Source organism: Agelaius phoeniceus, chromosome 31 (genome assembly GCF_051311805.1).
Source record: "Agelaius phoeniceus isolate bAgePho1 chromosome 31, bAgePho1.hap1, whole genome shotgun sequence".
Classification (NCBI taxonomy): Eukaryota; Metazoa; Chordata; class Aves; order Passeriformes; family Icteridae; genus Agelaius; species Agelaius phoeniceus.
Window position 1 is genome coordinate 6,016,559 of NC_135295.1, and position 16,269 is coordinate 6,032,827.

Genomic DNA, 16,269 nt, shown 5'->3' on the forward strand with positions numbered 1-16,269 from the left:
TGGGAAAGCTCCCAAAACAGAGCCAAATCCCAGATGATTCCCCCAGCATGTTTCCTCCACCAGAAAAACCTGGCAGGGACCTGGACCTTCCTTGCTCTGAGAGCCAAAGCAGCCTTCAGGAGGCTCTGGATTCTCTTGTTCCCTGTCCCAAACCCCTCCTCTGCCCTGTTCCCCACACGAGGATGTCACAAAATCCCTGTGGCGTTCCACAGCCTCCCCCTTTGCCAGGGCAGTTGGGATCGGGCCATGGCACAGGGTGTGGTGTCAGAGACAAGAAAAGTCTGATGTCTGGAGACATTTTGGAACAGCTGCGTGTGGGAGGGGTGGGTCAGGCCATGCTTTTGGTCAGACAGGGCCCCGTCTGTCCATAATTGCATCAGCCATGGCACACTGGGGACAGTTTGAGGCTCTGCCAAAGGCAGCTCCTGAGTGGCCAGGTGACGAGAAGTGCCACCTGGGTAGAGGATACTTGGTGGCCAAACTGGTTTAAAAGGCAGAGCATGAAATGGCCAAGTCCCTGATCCTCTCTTCATTTCGGGGGTCTTTCCCATCCCCACTGAAACCCAGGACCTGTTAAGCGTCTTGGTTTACAAGAGAAATATCTACCAAAGAAAGTAGGAACATTGCTGGAATAAGAAGACCCATCTTTAAAGTATTTTTATTTCAAAAATGATGGGGCCTCCAGGCAAAAGAGTATGAAAATTAATAACTGTTTTTTATGAGGATATTTATAAAATAGAAGAGAACAAACAACACAAAACCAGGATTTTCCCTTCTGCTTTTTAGCCTTTGGTGCAGTTATGACCACGGCCAGCAGGGGGCGCTGCAGGGAGCACTCCCGGCCAGCAGGGGGCGCCCCGCTCCAGCTCCATCCCCTCAGGGGCCATGGCGGCCTCGGGCGGGAGGGAGGAGGGGAAATCGCTCCTTTTGCAAACTCACGGCCACCAATCGGTCCCGGCACCACCACCGGCAGCGGGCAGGAGCCGCCAAGGCAGCAGGTTGGATCCCAGTGCCCACTGGCAGCGTAGCAGTGTCCCGGGGCCAGGCACACGCCCTGCACAACACCCGCGACCGCTCTCCATGATCCCGAATGGGAGGAAGGCAGTGCCTGACCCCAGGCAGGTCTCCACAGCAGTGGCTCTGGTGGCTTTATGCCATAATTCCTGAAAACCCTCAGTTTTTCACTCTCCTTTCCTCCTACAGCCCTGGCACAGCAGCTCTGGGAATGTAGAATTCCTCTGGGATGTTGAGGAGCTCAGGGGGCTGCAGAGCATGTTTGGAGTTCCTGCTCTTCCTGGGCCACTGCTGGTCCCAACACAGAAGCCACAGGGGGAGGAGGAGGAGGAAGAAGAGAGCAGAGCCACAGCCCCAAGGGCTCTGCAGCTGCAGCTGGGGCACAGGGACAGCCCAGGCTGGAAGAAGTACCTTGGGAGGGCAAAATGGGGCAAAATTGGAGCTGGTTGGGCCAATGCCCCTGTTGTGCTCTGGGAGCTGCAGACCCTAAAGGAGGTGTTATAATTAGGGCTGGGGTTCCTAAAGTTCAGCCGTTCTCCTAAAGTATCCCTGTGCACAAAAACTCGGCCCTGCTGCCACTCCTGAGGATTTTGGGCTACACAGGCCAGCATTAGACACAATTTGGGGGTTAGATGCTGCCAGCTCTGCCCAAAAGGAGCTTTTTTGGCTGCCGGGAAGGTTTTTGCTGGTGCTGCGGATGATTCAGTGCCTGTCCCATGTGGCTGCTGCTTCCTGCTCGCTGGCAGGGAAGGCCGAACGGGAGCAGTAGCTGAGGTGGGAGCAGCTGGAGCAGGGGGCCCATGGGAACAGCACCTGGCCATGCAGGTGGAGCAGGAGCGCCGGGAATTCCACAGGGTGCTCAGGTGAGGCCCATGGGGCTGGGCCATGGTGGGGCACCACTTGCCATTCCTGCTCCTCCCAGATTTTGGGACAGAGCAGTGACACCCATGGGGCTCCCAAACCCCTCAGGGCTCGGGCACAGCCTCACAGGAGGTCCCAGCCCAGGCCTTGGGGATGATTTGGGCACTCTCGGGCTCATTCCCGACAAAGGGCAGCGCTCCAGGAGCGGTCGGCACATCCCGAAGGAGCAGCCCGGGGCTGCTGGAGCCCGAGTGCTGCAGGCAAGGGCGGCGTGAGGGAGCCGGGCCCCGCTCAGCCGGCGCTGCCCCAGGAACGTCTCATCCTGCAGGAGCTCGGCAGCCTCTGCCGGTGCCGGCCCCGGGGCTGTCGGGGGGCGCGGCCGGAGGGGCCGGGGGGCAGCGGGTGGGAGGGGCCGGGATGGAGGGACCGGGACCACCCTGGGGAGCCCCGAGCGTGGAGGGAGCGAAACGGCGGAGGGGAGACCCCGGGACAGGGGGGAGCAGAGACCCTGCGGTGGGGTCTGCGGAAAGGAGGGACCGCAATGGTGGTCCCGGAGCACCGGGAAGGGGCCCAGCTGCCATTGCGCTGCGAGTGCCGGGACGGTCACTCGGGGTGTCCGAACCGACTGTGGCAGCGTGTCCGAAGCCACTGTCACGATGTGTCGGGACCGAGCGTTGCCAGGGTAAGGCCCCCACAGCTGCGGGAAGTGGAGGGGGACCCTGGAAGGGGCGGGGCAGGGGCGGGGCAGAGCCCTGTCTATTCCCTGTGCCCTGTGCAGGTGAGGAGGGCAGGGATGGAGCAGCTTTGGGACACCTGGAATCCAGACAGGGTCACTCCCCACAGCCCCACCACGGCCGCAGGCACAGCCACTGCTTGATATTTCCACACTTTTCCCTCTTGTCTGACAGCTGAGCCAGAACCCTGTGGCAGCCCCTCTCTGGTCACAGAGATCAGCAAGCACAACTTTCCCAGGCCTTGTCCTGGTGAAGGCTGTGAGAAGATCAGTGAAAAGAATGAGAAACAATTCTTATCTTCACTTGCTGCACCCATTGTTGTGAACATGTGAAATGTGTTATGGAGATTTGTTTCCCAGTGGGTGATTTCTTAATTGGCCACTGGTGATGGTGTTTTAATTCCAAGGACCAATTAGGTTAAAGCTGTATAGGACTGTGTCCAAGGGCAATGAGTTTCTTAATAACTACAGTACAGTAAAGCGATAGATCAGCCTTCTGGAGTTATGGAGTCAGTGCTAATTATTAATTGGTAGGGACCCATGCTACAACAGAACTGAAACATTCTTTCTGAGAGGTTCCAAAAGTCTGCTGGTTTTGTTCAAGAAGGAGGTCCAGGTCAGGTTTTGAGCAGATCAGTTTGGGATTTGCAGTAGTTCTGGATTTCACTCAGTCCTTGGGAAAAGGGACAAGATGATCAACTGCTGTATTTCTAGGCTGGTTCCCTCGCAGCTGCCTCTGCAGGGGGGGTTTCCAGCCAGCCCTGCTCTGAAAACCATCAAAGGCCCTCCCAGAGCCACTGCTTGAGCTCCCTTTGGGGTTTGTGCTTCTTGCAGGGCTGAGCAAACCAACCACAGGCAGGGCCTTTTCCCCCCACAGAATTCTCACCTCTGCAGCAGCTCTAAAGCTGCCAGAATCAAAGCCAAGGGGGCAGGGGGGACCCTCATGTCCTGGCTGCCACTTGGGGCTGGGCAGAGCAGGGCTGGGCAATGGCCATCCCTGTGCAGTGGGGCTGGGCCATGGCTGGTCACAACCTTCGATGGCCACTGGCTTCAAGGAGCAGGAGTTTGGGAGCTCCTTCCTGCCTGGGGCTCCATTCCCCAGCTGCTCTTACTGGCTCAGATCCTGCAGGGGACGAGCAAGAATGGAGAAGTCTGGACTCCCCCACCCCCGGAGCTGCCATGCTCCAGGACAGGAGCCCCTTGTCCAGCATGTGTCCCCCCTGGGACAGGATCCCCCCAGGACAGGAGCCCCCTGGATGTGACCCCCAGGACAGAACCCGCCCCCCCCCCATGTGACACTCAGCACAAACGGCCTCTTCCTTCTGCTGCAGGAGAGAGAAAGTGAAAGTGTTGGAGGGCACTGTCAGACACCCCCATCCCCCACAGCCTCCCCAGCCCTCCCTGCAGTCCCCTCACCCCTGCTTCCCCCACTCTGGGCTTCCCCCAACCCATTCCCTGCTCAGGAGCTCCCCAGGATCATCAAGGCATGAACTGGGGGGTTTGTGAATTTGAGGGATAAAAGGAAGGAAATGGAAATGAAGAACAGAAAATGCCCCTGGGGGTTGGAGGGGCACAGACTCAGAGCACCTCTGAATCCCCTCTTGTTGCCCCCCCCTCCAAATCACAGGACACCCAGCAGGCAGGGCTAGCCCCTGGGTCACCCCAAAATCTGAGGCACTCAGGGATGGAGCTGTGACCCACATGCACATCCCATCATTGTCCATCCCTGGCAAACTCATTCCCCTGGGTAGCTGACCATGGGACCCCCATTCCTTCTGTCTCCCCGTTCCCTGGGACCCCCATCCCAGGGCTGCCATTGCCCAGGATATCCATGGCCCAGGACCCCATTCCCAAGGAACCCTCTGCCATTCATTCCATCCCCTGAAATCCCCCTTTCCCCCAGGACCTTAATTCTCCCAGATCCCCCCATTCCCCTACACCCCATCCCTGGCACACCAATCCCCTGATGAGGGATTTATTACTATTACAATTTATTACAATTAATAATTTTTTCTATATACCCTTTTAAAGTTTTAAACATACTTTAACTTTTTCCTAGTCTCATCTCAAAACAAAAAAGAAATAAATACATTCTCATAAATGCACTAATAATTAACCAACACTAAACCCACTACACTATTTAATACATTAACCAAAATATCTCAAATTAGCAAACCAAAACCATGAGACCAAATCCCTGGAGCCCACATTGTTCAGGGCCTCCCATCCCTGAGTCCCCCCAGCCCTGGGGACCCCCATTCACATGGCAGCTCCATACCCTGTGACTCCCCCTCCTCAGGACCCCCATTCTCCAGGGATCCCATTCCTGGGACCCCCCATTCCCCTGGACACCCATCCTTGGCTCCCCAAAACCCCTGAGCCCCACTGATCCTGGGAAGCCCATGTCCCACCGACCCAGGGACAGCCTTGACCCCATCCTGTCCCCACCCTGCCCACAGCCTGTCCCCTGCTTGTGGCCACCCTGCCCCCACCAAGGGCCACCTACACATGGGGACGGACGTGACCTCGCTTCCTTGCCCTTCATCCCAAGAGCCACCAGCCATGGGAGCCGTGGCCAGAGCAGCGAGTGACAGCCAGTGCACATGGCTGGGGACACCGGGATGGCCGGGAAGGTGGCGCTGCTCCTATGGGGTGAGTGCCCCTGGCACGGGCCTGACACCCTGGGGATGGGGAGGGGAGGGGGCACAGGGGGACTGTGGGGTCCCCTGAGGTCCCCAATGCCAGCAGTGCCAGTCCATGTTACCCACAGTGGACCTTGGTGAGACTGGGGATGTAGGGTGGCTTTGGGGACAGGAACAGGGGCAGGAATTTTGGGATGGGGATGTAGGAACAGGAATGTGGGGACTGGCACCTTTGGGCTCAGGTAGCTCTGGGGATAAGGACAAGGGAACTGGGATGCAGGGACAGAAGGGGACAAGAACCGTGAGGATGTGGCCATGGGGATGGGATCATGGGGATGGGATCATGAGCTGGTGGGGGTGACCTGGGCCAGCATGGGCTGTGTCCGTGGTGTCCCCGTGCCCAGGGTGTTCTGCCTCAGCCCAGGGTGGCCTCAGTGTCCCTGTCCCCAAGGTGTATGTGCCACAGGGATGTGGTACATGGGTGGCTATGACACAGAGATTTCCAGAGAAACAGCCCAAAAAGGAACAGACCTCAGATATTTCCCCCAAACTGGCAGAGTCCTGGATCTTCCTTTCTCTGATGGCCAAAGCGGCCTTCAGGAGGCTCTGGATTCTCTAGTCCCCTGTCCTAAACACTGCCTCTGCCATGTTCCCCACACGAGGATGTCACAAATGCCCTGTGGGGGTTCCAGAGCTTCCTTTTTTCCAGGGCAGTTGGGATCAGGCCATGATACATGGTGGGATGTCAGATACAGGAAAAGTTTGATGTCTGGAGACATTTTGGAACATCTGTGTGTGGCAGGGGTGGGTCAGGCCTTGCTTTTGGTGAGACAAGGCCCTGGCTGTCCATCAGTCTGTCAGCCATGGCACACTAGGGACAGTGTGATGCTCTGCCAAAGCCAGCTCCTGAGTGGCCAGGTGACGAGAAGTGCCAGCTGGGGAGAGGGCCCTTGGGGGCCCAATTGGCTTAAAAGGCTGAGCATGAGGTGGCCAAGTCCATGACCGTGTCTCCTCTTGGGGTGTCTTTCACATCCAGGCTGGAAACCAGGAGATGGCAACTCGTTTAAATGAGAAATATCTGTCAAGGAAAGTGGGAACGTTCCTGGAATGGAAAGAAGACCTCTGTCTAAAATTTTTTTAATTTCCAAGATTATGAGGACACCAGGCCAAAGTGTTGGAGAATGAATAACAGCTCTTTACCGAGATATTTATAAAGCAGAACAGAACCAACAACACAAACCCAGAACTTTCGCTCCAGCTCTGCGCTGTTGGTTTTTGTGGCAGTTATAACCGCGGCCAGCAGGGGGCGCTGCAGGGAGCACTCCCGGCCAGCAGGGGGCGCCCCGCTCCAGCTCCATCCCCTCAGGGGCCATGGCGGCCTCGGGCGGGAGGGAGGAGGGCAAATCGCTCCTTTTGCAACTCACGGCCACCAATCAGTCCCAGCACCACCACCGGCAGCGGGCAGAAGCCGCCAAGGCAGCAGGTTGGATCCCAGTGCCCACTGGCAGCGTAGCAGTGTCCCGGGGCCAGGCACACGCCCTGCACAACACCCGCGACCGCTCTCCATGATCCCGAATGGAAGGAAGGCAGAGCCTGACCCCAGGCAGGTCTCGGGTCCACAGCAGCACCTCTGGTGGCTTTACCCCACAATTCCTGCAAACCCTCAGCCTTTCACTCAGATGAGGAGGGCAGGAATGGAGCAGCTTTGGGGCCACCTGGAATCCACACAGGGTCACTCGCCACAGCCCCACCACGGCCGCAGGGCTGACCCCCTGCTTGATATTTTCACACATTTACCTCTTATCTGGAAGCCAAACCAGAACCCAAATGTTCTTCCCATGATATTAGAAAGGGCTGCAGGCTTGACACAGGTAGGAGGATGGACCCGGGCAGGTTGTTGAGCAGATTTTTATGGGATTTGCAGAGTTTTTGGGGCTCTCTCAGAACTTGCTGCAAGGGACAAAATGATCAATTGCTGCATTTCCAGACTGGTTCCCCCACAGTTGCCCCTCTAGGCGGGGGTTTCCAGCCAGCCCTGCTCTAAAAACCATCAAAGGCCCTCTCAGAGCCACTGCTTGGGCTCTCTTTGTGTTTTGTGCTTCTTGCAGAGCTGAGCAAACCAACCACAGGCAGGGCCTTTTTCCCCCCACAGAATTCTCACCTCTGCAGCAGCTCTAAAGCTGCCAGAATCAAAGCCAAGGGGGCAGGGGGGACCCTCAGGTGCTGGCTGCCACCTGGGGCTGGGCAGAGCAGGGCTGGGCAATGGCCATCCCTGTGCAGTGGGGCTGGGCCATGGCTGGGCCCCACCCTTGGATGGCCACTGGCTTCAAGGAGCAGGAGTTTGGGAGCTCCTTCCTGCCTAGGGCTCCAGTCCCCAGCTGCTCTTGCTGGCACAGATCCTGCAGGGGACAAGCAAGAATGGAAAAGTCTGGATCCCTCCGGAGCTGCTGTCCCCCAGGACAGGAGCCCCTTGTCCAGCATGTGTCCCCCCTGGGACAGGATCCCCCCAGGACAGGAGCCCCCTGGATGTGCCCCCCCAGGACAGAACCTGCCCCTCTTCCCCTGCCCTCTCCCCCGTGACAAATGTGTCAAACAGCCTCTTCCTTCTTCTGCAGGAGAGAGAAACTGAAAATGTTGGGGGTGTAAAAGCTGGGCACCCCCATCCCCCACAGCCTCCCCAGCCTTCCCTGCAGACCCCTCACCCCTGCTTCCCCCACCCTGGGTTTCCCCCTTCCATTCCCTGCTCAGGGCCTCCACAGGATCATCAAGGCACGAAATTGAGGGTTGTGAAATTGAGGGGTAAAATTATGGAAGTGGAAATAAAGAGGGGAAGACTCCCTGAGGTCTATGGGGACACAGACCCGACCTTCTTGGAATCGGCCTGGGGTGATGATCCCAAACCACAAGCACCCTGAGGGGACTTTGCTGGAGCCAGCCAGGGAAGGAGCTTTGACCCAGGGGCTCACAAGGCCACTGCCTATTCCTGGCACCCTCATTCCCCTTGAAATCAAATCATGGGAGCACCATTCCTTATGTCCCACATTGCCTGGGACCCCTATCCCAGTAATGCCATTCCCCAGGATCTCCATGGCCCAGGACCCCATTCCCAAGGAACCCTCTCCTGTTCATTCCATCCCCTGAAACCCTCCTTCCCCCAGGACCTTGATTCTCCCAGGACCCCCATTCCCACAGGGACCCCCATTCCCCCAGCATCCCCATCCCATGACCCCAAATCCCTGGAGCCCACGTTCCCCTGGGACTCCCATCCCTGAGTCCCCTCCCATCCCTGGGACCCCCCAATTCTCCTGGACACCCATACCTGGGTCCCCAAACCCACCAAATCCCCCACTCGTGGGAACCCCATGTCCCGCTGTGTCCCACCCAGCCTTGTCACCACCTTGTTCCCAACCTGCCCAAAGCCTGTCCCCACAGCCACATCCCCATGATCCTGTGCTTGTGCCACCCTGCCCCCACCAGGGGCCACCAACACGTGAGGACAAGACCTGACCTCGCTTCCTTCCCCTTTGTCCACAGAGCCACCACCCAGGGGACAGCCACCCTGGCGAGTGACAGCCAGTGCACATGGCTGGGGACACCGAGATGGCCGGGAAGGTGGCACTGCTCCTGTGGCGTGAGTGCCCCAGGCATGGGCTTGACACCCCAGGGATAGGAAGGGGAGGGGGCACAGGGGGGCTGCGGGGTCCCCAGAGGTCCCCAAGGCCATCAGAACCAGTGCATGAGGTGACTGGGGACGTGGGGTGGCTTTGGCGACAGGGGAAGGGGGACAGGAATGTGTGGACAATAACAGGGGGTCAGGGATTCGGGGAGGCAACATGGGGCAGGTGGGGGTGACCTGTGCCAGCAGGGGGTGGCTGTGACATCCCCAGTTCAGGGGTGCCCACAGTGTCCCCATGTCCTCCCTGAGCAAGGGGTGGCTGCAGTGTCCCTGTCCCCGAGGGGTCCATGTCACACAAGGACACTTTGGGCACATCCCCCACACCCCGTGGCCTTCTGCCTCTGTCCCCATGGTGGCACCCCCACCCAGCCCTGTCCCTTCTCCCTTCCAGCCCAGACCCTCGGCCTTGCTGGTGAGTCCTCAGGGGATGCCATGGCCCCACCCCACTGTCCCCAGCCCCATGCTGGCCCTGGCAGGCTGGTGTCCCCTGTCACCCACAGGTGCCCAGACCACCCAGCTCCTGGTGGAGCCCCCCTGGAGGCCGGTGGTGCTGTGGGACCGGGTGACCCTGACCTGCCAGGGCTCGGGGACCGCCGGTGCCACCACCTGCTACAAGGACGGGCAGCGCTGGGGGCACCAGGGACGTGACCACCTCATTGTCACCGAAGGTGGCACCTACACGTGTGACAGACCTGGCACCGGGCACAGCCCTACGGTGACAGTCTTACATGGTGAGGGGGCTTTGGATGTCCCCAGCCTGGCTCCTATGGGGACCCCAAGGGCTCTGGGTGGGCTCCCCTCCATGGGTCACCTCCTGGTGTGACCAGAGCCCGTCCCCTGCTCTGGGGACATCCCAGAGCATCCCTGTGCATGGAGACTTCTCTCTCACAATGGGCGGCTCCTGGTGCCTCCTGGTGCCATCATGACCCTCCTGATGGCCCTGGTGTGACAGGACCCCTCTGTCCCCCAGACTGGCTGGTGCTCAGGTGCCAGCACGGGCGCTGCTGGAGGGGGACACGGTGACACTGTGCTGCCGGAGCTGGCAGAACAAACCACTCACGGATGTGTACTTCTGCCATGATGGGAAGAAACTGGAGGGGCTCCATGATAGGACTGAGCTCTCCCTGTCCTCCCTGCGGCTGCACCACAGTGGCCGCTACCACTGCACGGGCTGGGTGGTGTCACAGTGGAGAGAGTCAGAGCAGGTGACAGTGACAGTGCACAGTGAGTGCAAGGATGGGGACAGGGAAGCCCGACATCCTCTGAGGGTTTCCCCAGCACTGCCTGAATCCTTCATCCCTCCCTTTACTCCTCTCTGGGTCACCCCAAATTTCCCAAGTCCCTCTTGGTTTCCCCCATGACTGCCCAGTTCCCCCTGCACATCCCTCATCCCTCTCTTTGTCCTCCCCAGCCCTCCCTGGATTCCCCACCCCTTCCAAGGTCCCTGCTCCACCCTCTGGTCTCCCTGCATTCCCTGGGTCCTCCAATCTCTGAACCACAAATAATTCCCTGAGGCTCCTCAGTCTCTCATCTGGTTCCCCATCCCTGCCTGGGTCTCTCCCCCTTTCCACAGGGTCTCGCCACTATCCCCAGGTCCCAGCGTGCCTCCTAGGGTCCCCTTCTGCTCACTGGGATCCTCTCTGCTCCCCTCCAATCCCCTTCTTTCCCCTCCCGTGTCCCACACCCCCCTTGGGTCCCCAATCCCTCCTGTGTCCCCCCATAGGGGTCCCGCTCTTGGGGGTGTCCCTGTCAGCACAGCCCCCGGGGGACAGGTGGCACTTGGGGACAGCCTGGTGCTGAGCTGCACGGTGGCTGTGAGGACAGGTCCGCTGTCCTTCTCCTGGCACGAGCAGGGCTCATGGGCACCTCTGGGCTCCAGCCCCCTGCCTGGAGCTGTGCCAGGCTGGGGACAATGACAGCGGCCAGTACCGGTGCCGGGTCAGCAACGGGGACAGAGAGGCCGAGAGTGACCCCCTGAATGTCACTGTCCTGGGTGAGCAGGACCCCTGGGGTGGGAGTGACCCCACCCATGACACCCCCATCCCACCTTTCTTTGTGCCAACCCTGTCTCTGTCCCCACAGTGCCTGTGGCCAATGCCACCATCACCCCTGGTCCCCTGTCACACCAGGTGCGTGCAGGTGTCCCTGTGACCCTGCACTGCTCTGTGCAGGTGGCCTCAGCCCCTGTCACCTTCACCTGGCTGCACAACGGGCAGGAGGTGGCCCAGGGTCCCCTCCTGGAGCTCAGGGACATCGATGTGGGACATTGGGGCACCTACCAGTGCGTGGCCACCAACCAGCTGGGACAGGACGGGCACCGTGTGTTCTGGGCACTCAGCCCTGGAGGTGACACCCTGGGTCTCAGGGCGGGTCACACGGGGTCACCAGTGTTTTCAGGACCCCCGGGGTTCCAGGTGACCCCAATGTGTCCCCTCTGTCCCCAGCAGTGGCTGTGAATGTCAGCAGGACCCTCCTGTTCCTGCTCCTGCTCCTGGCTGTCATCAGGGGCTGTCCCTGGTGGCACCATGTGGGTGGGTGACAATGGGGTGGGATGGGGGTCCTGGAGTGAGGGGAAGCCCCGGAATGGTGGCAGAGTTTGGCAGCACCCAGGGCCCCTGAGCTGGGGGACACAGAGCCTGCAGTGACCTCGGCTGGGGGTCCTGGAGGATGTGGGAGCAATTTGGAGGGTCTTGGTTGGGCTCCAGTGTCATCGCTGGGTGGGCTTTGTGTCACATTGGGGTGGCACTGGGAGCTCCTGAAGGATTTGGGGAGCTCCTGGATGTCTGTGCAGGGATGTTGGGGGATCTTTCTGGCGTCCTGGGGGAGTTTTGGGGTGCTCCTCTCTGCCAGGCTTGGGGTTCTGGGGGCTCAGAGGGTTGCGGACACTGGGGGTGTTGGGGGCCCTGTGGTGGTGCAGAAGTTTCAGAGGGTTCAGGGGTGCTCAGAGTGTCTGGGGAGAATCAGGGATCTGGTGGGAATCAGGGCTCAGTGGGGATTTGGGGGTCCCCTGGGTGGTTGGAGCTGCAAGGTCCCAGGAAGGTTCAGGGGTCCCGGTGTCCCCTCGGTCACCCCCTCCCCTTTCCCTTGCAGAACCCAGGAAGCTCCAGGACAGGTGAGTCGGGGCTTGGGCTGGGACTCCCCTTTTCCCTTCCCCAGACTACTGAGACCCCCCCTTATCCCCACAGGACCTCTCACTGGAGGAGAGGGCTGTGCTCAACACCCACATCATGGGCACCAAGTGGGCAGTGGGAGAATTTGGGGGGACAAGGACACGTCACCCACGGGTGTCACCCCCCCCTCACCCAAGTCCCCACAACCGGAGTCACTCTCACAGCCCCCACGGGGGTCCCCCAGCCCTGCCCCGTCTCGGGATCCCCAGGTGACCAACGCGGAGCTGTCGGGACCCCACAAGGGACAGTGGGACCCCTGTGACTACGAGAGCGTGCTGTGACACTGGGGGCACTGGGGGCACTGGGGGTCCCTGCCCCAGGGCACTCCCCGTGTGTTCCCCCCCCGGATCCTGTGCTCCCATACTCAGGGGTTGCCCACAAGTGGGGGGCTCCCATGTGGGGCTGCCCAGAGCTCCTCGTTCCAGTGCTCCCAGGGCTCCCAGGGGCTCCCCATTCCCTCCCCCAGTGCCAGGGGGCACAGCACCCCTGTCCCTCTTATAGGACCCAAAATGCAGCTTTGTGATTAAACTGGGAGAAATGGTTTTTGTTTGTTCAGCTCTGCCTGACAAGCTCGGGATTAAGGAGGGTCCCAGTCAGGTTGTTGAGCAGATCCTTGTGGGATTCGCAGGACTTTTGGGGCTCCCTCAGTCCATTGGGGACAGGAACAAAATGATCAATTGGGGCATTTCCGAACTGGTTCCCTCACCCCTGCCCCGCAGCGGGGAAGGAGCTGCCGCTCTCTGTTTGTCCCCTCTCGGGGTGACACCGACCAAGGGCTCGGGCACCTGTGGCGGTGCCGCCACGTCACCTCGGGCACCGATCCGGCATCTGCCGAGCCCCTCGGGCCCACCCCAGCTCAGCCCATCCCCACCCGGTGCCCAAAGCCCGCACCCGGCGCTCCCCGAGCGGCGTCTGAGCCCCGGAGCTGCTGCGGAGCCCCGGCCGGGGGCATCGGGAGGGTGGAGGGGACCGGGACCCCGGGGAGGAGCCCCCGGCGCTGCGGGAGCGGAGTCTCGGCCTCGGGTCACTGTCGCCGGTCGCGGCTGCCATCGCACTGCGAGAGCCGGGACTGTCCTGGGCTGCGGGGACCGACGGTGTCGCTGTGTCCCAAGGGGGGATTTTGGGATCTCACCCCGTCCTTTCTGGGACCCCCCGATCCCCCATCCCCCCACGCCTCTGGGGCTGTTGGGGATATTTGGGACAGCACCGCTCGCGCCAGGGGCCGTTGGGGCCATCTCGCGACAGCCGCTGCCGCTGCCCATGGCCGGGCCTGGCGGCAATCGCGACATCCGCATCCCCCAATGGCGACACGCGACAGCCACCCCTGCCCGGGATCCGTCTCCCTCCATGCCGGGGACACCCTGGGGTCCCGGGTCCCCCAAAACCCTCCTGGGGACACCTCGGGCCCCCCTGACCCCCCCGTTCCCTCCCGGGCTCGGCGGAGGCTCCGCAGAAGCTTCAGGGCTCGGAGCCCGCCCGGGGAGCGCCGGGTGCGGGGTCAGGCACCGAGGGGGCACCGGGAGGGGAACCGGGCAGGGCTGGGGAGGGGGGATCTGGGCACCGGAAGGATTTTGGGAGGATCTGGGGAGATTTTAGGGTGATTTGGGGGATATGGAGGGCATTTTGAGGTGATTTGGGATTATTTTGGGGGTCATTTGGGGGATTAGGAGGGGTTTTGGAGTGATTTTAAGGTATTTTGAGGGTGATTCAGAGGTGATTTTTGGGAAGTCTGGTGAGATTTTGGGGTGATTTTTGGGCAGATTTTGGAGACTTTGGGGTGATTTGGGGGATTTAGGGGATATTTGGATATTTTGTGCAGAATTTGGAGGATGTTGGGGTGATTTGGAGGATTTTGGGGCAATTTGGGTTGTAGGCATTTTGAGGAGTTTGGGGGTGATTTTGGGTTGATTTTGGTGGATTTTCATGGGATTTTTATGGTATTTTGGGGGGGATTTTTACGGGATATTTTTGTGGGATTTTGGGAGAATTTGGAGGGGATTTTGGGGTCTCACCCCATCCTTTCCCACAGCCCGAGGGCCGCTCCAGCCCCATCGTGCTGCTCCATGATGTCACCAATGTCACCACTGCCCCCAGAGCGCTGCCCTCGCTCTGGGACAAACCCAAAAGTATCCGAGTCATCACCAGGGACCTGATCCAGGAGCTCATGTGAGGCTCCCAAAATCCAACATTTTCCCCCCAACATTTGCTATTTCCCCCCTCCCCCACCAAAATCTAGGATTTTTTGCCCCAAAATTCGTGATTCTTTCACTGAAAATTCAGGATATTTTGCCCCAAAATTTAGGAATTTTTTGCCCAAAATTCAGGATTTTTTCATTGAAAAGTCAGGGGTTTTTTTCCTCCAAAATTCAGGATATTAAAAAAAAAACCCGGATTTTTTTGGCTGAAAATCTGGTGGTTTTTCCCCCCAAAATCTGGGATATTTTTCCCCTGTCACTGATCTTGGCCCATGTCCCTCAGAATTCCCAGGGATCGACCCCTGGCCTCGCTCATCATTGGCACCGATGAATTCCAGCGGATCCAGGAGGAGGCTCAGCCTCCGCGGCAGCTTGCGGATCGGCTGCGGATCCTCAAATCCCACCAGGACGTGGCTTTTGAGGGCATCTCCTGATTCCCTGAGCCCCAATTTCCCAATCCCAAATTTCCTGATCCCCCTTTTCCTGATCCCAAATTTCCCAATCCCACTTTTCCTGATCTTGATTTTCCTGATTCCGCTATTCCTGGTCCCGAATTTCCTGAGCCAAATTCTCCCTATCCCAAATTTCCCAATCTCGATCTTCCCAATCCCAAATTTTCTGATCCTGCTCTTCCCGACCCCACTTTCCCTGATGGCACTTTTCTGATCCCAACTTTCTCCCAGTCCCGATTTTCCCAATCCCACTTTTCCTGATCCTGATTTTCTGGATCCCGTTGTTCCTGATCCTGATTTTACTGATCCACGGAATGCCCCGGGATGTCCCTGGGAATGTCGCCAAGAATGGTCATGGGAATGTCCCCGGGAATGCCTCGGGATGTCCCAGGGATGTCCCCAAAATGTCCGCGGGCTGTCCCGGGGATATCCCTGGGAATGACTCCCAGGAAGACCCCGGGAATGCCCTGGGCTGTCCCTGCGATGTCCCCGGGCTGTATTAACATTGTTTGTGATTCTCTTTATGGTACAGGAATCATTGAGAGAATTCAGCACTCATTCCTGAAGGAAGTCTCTAACAAAGTTCTTTTTCTGTTATTACCCTCTCTGTACAACTTTTCACTTCCCAGGTCTCAGCAATACAACCTTCTGCACTTTGGATCACACACCCCTCTGCCTGGACCTGCACTGGAAGGTGATGTGAAGGCGGATGGCCTCGCCATGACAGTCACTATACCACAAAAGTTAGGGCAGGCCAAACTTTCTCATGATTTCTACCATCAAAATGCCCGAGCACTGGGAAAACAATTCCATCTGACTTTGCCACAAGCATGGGATGTAGCGAATCCTTGCTCACAGTGTCAGCAGACTCTTTCTTTGCCACAAATGTTAGGTACAAACTCACCAGGGTTGAAACCTAATGACATCTGGCAAACAGATGTAACACATTTTTCGAGCTTTGGGACTTTTAAATATGTCCATGTTCCTCCTGAGACCTTTTCTGGATTCATAGTAGCGACAGTACACAAGGGTGAGAAATCCATGGGAATTTGATGGGAATTTCCCATGCCATGGGAATTTGATAGAAATTTGGGAAGGGAACTGAAGGATTCTAAATGCCTGGAATGCTTTCATTCCTTGGGAATATTGGAGGGGAGCTGCAGGATTCAAAATTCCCAATGTCCAGAATGCCAGTATTCCATGGGAGTTCCATGGGGAATTTGGGAAGGGAGCTGAATAATTTGAAATTCCTGATGCCCAGAATGCAATTATTCCATAGTTTTGGTGGGAATCTGGGAGGAGAACTGGAGCATTCTAAATTCTCAACACTCAGAATACCCTTATTCCTTGGGAATTTGGGAGGGGAACTGAAGGATTCCAAATTCCCCATGCCCCAAATGCCATTATTTCATGGGAATTTGGGAAGGGAGCCGCAGGATTCAAAATTCCCAATGCCCAGAAGGCGATTATTCCATAGTTTGGGGGGAATTTTGGATGGGAACTGGAGGATTTGAAATTCCCAATGC

At 58.5% G+C, this 16,269-nt stretch overlaps 1 protein-coding gene across 1 annotated transcript; it reads left to right on the forward strand.

Annotated features, from left to right (window-relative positions):
• Positions 1 to 5,229: 5,229 nt before the first annotated feature.
• On the forward strand, positions 5,230 to 14,725 carry LOC143691895 (Fc receptor-like protein 2). The gene is given in 13 exon segments (XM_077191932.1): positions 5,230 to 5,260; positions 9,318 to 9,338; positions 9,427 to 9,674; positions 9,913 to 10,150; positions 10,650 to 10,688; positions 10,691 to 10,806; positions 10,808 to 10,919; positions 11,009 to 11,272; positions 11,341 to 11,453; positions 12,112 to 12,164; positions 12,281 to 12,368; positions 14,126 to 14,262; positions 14,575 to 14,725. Coding segments are annotated over 13 exon segments (1,611 nt in total).
• The last annotated feature ends 1,544 nt before the right edge of the window (positions 14,726 to 16,269 follow it).